Source organism: Electrona antarctica (assembly GCF_951216825.1).
Source record: "Electrona antarctica genome assembly, chromosome: 7".
Lineage (NCBI taxonomy): Eukaryota > Metazoa > Chordata > Actinopteri > Myctophiformes > Myctophidae > Electrona > Electrona antarctica.
In genome coordinates, this window is record NC_136812.1 from 27,729,832 (window position 1) to 27,735,905 (window position 6,074).

Here is a 6,074-nt window from a genome sequence, read left to right on the forward strand (position 1 = left end):
TACATACATACATACATACATACATACATACATACATACATACATACATACATACATACATTTAAATACATACAGACATACAGACATACATACATACATACATAAGGTATGCCATCTGGTGGCTAATGAACCAAACACATTCTCAGAAGTTGAAGCAGTTTTAGAGGACCCACTTTTAGGCCAGTGCAAAACAGAGCATGCTTTTGCCTTTTTAAAACCTTACCCATTTTAACCAAATACATATATAATCATTATTAAACATATCATTTAGGGGAGAACACAAGAAAACAGTCTATGTCATCTGTTAAATGAGTCAGTATATGCCCATATATGGGCATGCCCCCTTTTGCGCCCATATATGGAGCTGACGGATTTGTTTGCACCTGATGCCATGATGACACATTGAGGTTAGACAAGACACTCCATATTTGGGCATAGCTGCATTGGGGACTCCTTACATGGCAATGGCTGTCAGGGTGACATGCAAGCCCCCAGAATGGCAACTTGCCCAAAATGTGCTGACCTCATCACATTTGTCATGATGTCTATGGCTGTTTTTAGCCCAAGGAGTGTATTTTGTGTAAAACTAAAGCTTGGAATGGATTCAGAATTATGAAAACCCCCTAGTTTGACATGTCACATGCTACTTAAAGCAAAAGGAAAGTTTGACATTTTTGACACCTCAACAGTGCCACAGGCTTATCATCTCTGTGCCACGCCCCATTGATGAAATAATTTGTTTAAAAGTAGCCAAGACCAAGTATTGACTGTATACATTAATATACTTTTCAGATGGTTGACATTTCTGTATCATAATGATATATATATTTTTTGATTTTCATGAGCTGTATGCCAGAATCATCTAGATTAAAACAAAAAAAGGTTTCAAATATTTCACTTTATGCGCAATGAATATAGAATATATGAAAGTTTTACTTTTTGAATTATATTGTGGAAGAAAATGAACTTTTCCACGATATTCATTTTTTTTTAGATGCACCTGTACAGAGACTAAATATCATTCGTTATAAACTCAACGGACATGTTTGGACTTTGGTTTTATTGCGCAAACGTCTTAACATCATTCCTGGCCGCCGCCATCGGCAACCACCTTAGTAAACCTTAATAAAATAAAGTGTAGACTTTGGCACTACAATATGGGTGCGGTGTTACGTCAGTTACCACTGAGAAGAGTGGAGGGTGTGAAGGGTTAACAGCATACTGTACAAGGAGGAAGTTTCTCTACAAGTCTAAAGGTGAAATTCTCTCTCTCTCTCTCTCTCTCTCTCTCTCTCTCTCTACAAAACATTCAACAGGACTTTATCAGAAATACTGACCATTAAAGACGGTGAGTAAAAGATAATGATTTATTATTCACTAAAAGACAATAATATGAGGTATAATTAAACTATCAGACATGCTTTCACCTGTTTTTATAGTCCTTGAAATTCCTCAGTCCCATCTTTCAATTGGGGGAAAAACATTATGTAAGAAAGCACAGTATAGAACAACATTACTGTGCTGTATCTTTAACTGGAAATACAAATGAGAACTAGAAAAAGTGCCCTTCTGGGCACAGGTCTCCACCAGGAGGATAGGAGTGTGTGTGTGTGTGTGATGTTTGGCAAAATGTTTAGGAGCAATATAAACGTGTGTGTGTGTGTGTTGTGTGTGTGTGTGTCGTGTGTGTGTGTGTGTGTGTGTGTGTGTGTGTGTGTGTGTGTGTGTGTGTGTGTGTGTGTGTGTGTGTGTGTGTGTGTGTGTGTAAGAGAAAGAAGGAGGGTGCCATAGATTGAAAACTGGTCAAGTGGCATTTCTTCCAAAGCCTAGTGGGAATATACATGCACAGTTTCACCACAATCGGACGCTGCGTTGAGTAGTTGTGGCGATTTGTACAAAACGGGTACAAAGCGGGCTACTCCTGAAAAGTTTAGGAGCCAATCGTAGCCAATGAGGGTGGATTATGAGAAATCAAACACACCCGTCTTGATCACATGACTATGGAGAGCATGTGTACCGATTTGCGTGAAATTTGGATACAATCTGAAGGAGTAATATTAGAAAATGTGTTTTACATATGTCGGCCTCCTGGTGGCGCTATAAAGAGCAGATGTGAAACATTCCAGGCAAAGGTTTTTCCTTGGCCTCTAGGGAGTTGGCATACAAAGTTATTCACAGATCCGTGCAGTTAGAGGTAAAAACACTTTTCGGCCAGTTATAGCGCCAGTTGAAAATGTTCATGGGGCATTTCTTCCTCTGCTTAGTGGGAATGTGCGTGCACAATTTCACGGAAATCACATGATGTGTTCTGAGCACTCCTGCAAACTTTGGAAGCCAATCTTAGCCAATCAGGATGGAGTCTGAGAAATCTGAAAGACCCGTTTCGTTGAATGGCTCTAGAGAGACCGTGTACCAATTTGCGTGATGTTTGGACAAAATATGTAGGTGTACTGTCCAAAAACTTGTTTTGCACAAAGCGGCTTCCTGGTGGCGCTATAACAGGCCATTCTGGAAATTTTGGGGCAGAGGTTCATCGTTGGCATCCAGGGAGTGTGTGTGCAAAATTTGGCATCGACCGGGTTAACGGTGCCGGAGATTAGCTGTTCACAGACGGACGGACACACGGACGGACACACGGACACACGGACACATGGACGGATGGACGGAGTGCAAAACATACTCTCTCCCCATGCCTTCGGCCTGGTGGAGACAATGAATGTAATAAAGTATGTAATGTAATAAAGTAGGTTGAACATGGTTCAACATCACTGTGCTGTACTGTGCTGTATTCCCACACTGCCCCTGAGTGGGGGCAGTGTGTGCACGCGTGCACTTAGCGCTCGCCGCTCATGCACACTAGGGGGCAACTCACACGGTCGCAACAGATTGATGTATGCTTGTTGTATGAGATGTATAGCTGATGGAAGCTCGCAATGCATTTCCAATGGGAGTCACATGGTTTGACACAACATTTGTGTTGTATGAGGGGGAGGGGGGCAGTCGAAACACAGCCGAAAGCCATACAACAGCTTGTAGTCCAAAATGTTGTATCAAACCATGTGACTTCCATTGGAAATGCATTGGGGCGGCCATGACACTTACATCTTGCTTACGTCTAGCATGTATCAATGTTGTATGCTAGATCGAAAGGTGTGAGTCGCCCTTAGGTGTGCACGTGACACAGGTGTGCACATACAGCCATCTCAAGGTACAGCATGTTCAGCATAAACAGTGAGCAGTAAGCTAATAGTGCCATTAAGATGATACTGACCGAATTTGCATGACCTATGGTCATGAAGTGTGGGTCATGACCGAAAGAATAAGGTCGCGAATACAAGCGGCCGAAATTAGTTTTCTTCGACGGGTGGCTGGCATCTCCCTTAGAGATAGGGTGAGAAGTTCAGTCACACGAGAGAGACTCGGAGTAGAACCACTGCTCCTTCGCCTGGAAAGGAGCCAGCTTAGGTGGTTCGGGCATCTGGTTAGGATGCCTCTCGGGCATCTCCCTAGGGACTCGACGCATGTCCCACTGGGAGGAGACCACGGGACAGACCAAGGCGTAGTTGGAGGAAACACATCGACTCACTGGCCTTGGAACGTCTCGGAATCCCAGGAGGAAGTCACTAATGTTGCTCTGGAGAGGGAAGTCTGGAGCACTCTGTTGGAGCTGTTGCCCCCGCGACCCAACTACGGATAAGCGGTTGAAGATGGATGGATGTATGACAGAATTGTATTTTATTTAACCATTTATATTTCTCAGTACTTTGTGTTTTAGTATTTGTGAAAAAAATATATATATAAATGACGGAGCATAGGCATTTGTGTAGCTTGTCTGTGCATAAAAACACCCCAAGAACTACTGCTCATACTTTCACTTTTATCCTCAGTGTGTCGAAAATGGCGTCCGCCAGTCTCCTGTCTGAAGAGCAGTTCCTGTGTTCTATCTGTCTGGAGGTGTTCACTGATCCGGTCACCACTCCATGTGGACACAACTACTGCAAAGCCTGTATCACACAACACTGGGACACTAATGATGTGTGCAAGTGTCCACTTTGTAACAAAACCTTCTACAGGAGACCAGAAGTCTTTGTCAATACTTTCATCTCTGAGATGGCCAATCAGTTTAGGAAGTCACTGCAGCTGAGAAGAAGTCGCAGCGCCAAACGAGAGGCTGCTGAAGCAGATGAAGTCTCCTGTGACGTCTGTACCGACACCAAACTCAAAGCCCTGAAGTCCTGCCTGGTGTGTCTGACCTCCTACTGTCACACTCACCTGGAGCCTCATCTGAGACTCGCAGGGTTAAAACGACACAAACTAATCGACCCTGTGAATAACCTGGAAGACTTGATGTGTCAGAAACATGACAGACCCCTGGAGATGTTCTGTAAGACTGACCGCGTGTGTGTTTGTCAGTTCTGCACCGAGTCAGACCACAAGTCCCATCACATCGTATCTCTGGAAGAAGAATGTGAAGAAAGGAAGGCTGAGCTGGGAAAGACAGAGGCTGAAGTTCAGCAGATGATCCAGGAGAGACAAGAGAAGATTCAGAAGGTCAAACACTCAGTAGAGCTCAGCAGGAAAGATGCAGATACAGGCATAGCCGTCAGTGTGCAGGTCTTCACTGCTCTGATCAGCTGTATTGAGAGAAGCCAGGCTGAGCTCATTGATGTGATAGAAGAGAAGCAGAAAACAACAGAGAAACAGGCTGAAGGCTTCATTGAAGATCTGCAACATGAAGTATCTCAGTTAGAGAAGAGAAGCTCTGAGCTGAAACAGGTCTCACACACTGAAGACCACCTCCACCTCCTCCAGAACTTCACATCCATCAACACAGGGTGGAGACCCACCAAGGACTGGACAAAGGTAAATGTCCACCTGTCTTCACATGTGGGGACATTGAGGACAGCTGTGTCTCAGCTGGAGAAGACACTCAGTAAAGAGATGAAGAAGCAGCTGTGTGATGCCAAGCTGAGGAGGATCCAGCAATATGAGGTGGATGTAACTCTGGACCCTGATACAGCACATCCCAGACTCATCCTGTCTGAGGATGGAAAACAAGTGTATGATGGAAATGCAATGAAGAATCTCCCTGACAACACAGAGAGATTCTCTGAATGTGTCAATGTCTTAGGAAAACAAAGCTTCTCCTCTGGAAGGTTTTACTATGAGGTTCAGGTTGGGGGGAAGACTTGGTGGTCTTTAGGAGTGGTCAGAGAGTCCATCAACAGGAAGGGATTCATCACACTGAGTCCCAACGATGGTTACTGGACTATAATGATGAGGAATGGAAATGAGTACAAGGCTGCTGCTGGCCCCTATGTCCTTCTCCCTGTAAGAGAGGAGCTCCAGAAAGTGGGAATGTTTGTGGATTATGAGGAGGGTCTGGTCTCCTTTTATGATGTGGAGACCAGAGTTCATCTGCACTCTTTCACTGGCTGCTCCTTCACTGAGAAACTCTTTCCGTTCTTCAGTCCTGAGTTTAATTATGGTGGTAGAAACTCTGCTCCTCTGATCATCTTGCCTGTCAATCACACTGATTAGACTAGTGTTTCTAAGTGTGCGTGCGTGCGTGCGTGCGTGCGTGCGTGCGTGCGTGCGTGCGTGCGTACAAAAATCTTTTCTCATTTTATTTTTGTAAAATCTTCAGAAATACAAAATATTATTAAAAAGAAACAAAACAAATAAAGGGGGATATTTACTGAGACCCGTCGGTCAGCCACCCACAGTTGGACCGGGTCCCGAGCCACTGTTTGGGAAACAATGTAGATATATAATTTGACATAAAGGTATAAGGGAGTTTTATACGTAACCATTTTGAGTGTTGTCATGTCATGACATCCTGAATGACAACATCTTAAATCTGATGGAAATCATCATATTTCTGCTGCCAGTTTGTATAAATGTTTAAACATGTATGAATCAAATCAAATAAGGTAAATATATCACTGTGTTTATGTACAGTATTCATATAAACTGCAACAATTGGCAGATGTGTCAGTTTTAACATAAACAACACAAAGGAGATTTTCATATTGCTGTTATTAACGTTGTTGTCAGTTCATATTTAATTTCCC

General features: G+C 43.5%; 1 protein-coding gene across 1 annotated transcript; it reads left to right on the forward strand.

Moving 5' to 3' along the window:
• Positions 1 to 3,897: 3,897 nt before the first annotated feature.
• On the forward strand, positions 3,898 to 5,541 carry LOC306926451 (E3 ubiquitin-protein ligase TRIM39-like; the record flags this gene model as incomplete). The annotated part of the gene is made up of 1 exon (XM_079505757.1): positions 3,898 to 5,541. The coding sequence occupies one exon, from the start codon at positions 3,898 to 3,900 to the stop codon at positions 5,539 to 5,541; it is 1,644 nt and encodes a 547-aa protein (XP_079361883.1).
• Between the last annotated feature and the right edge of the window lie 533 nt (positions 5,542 to 6,074).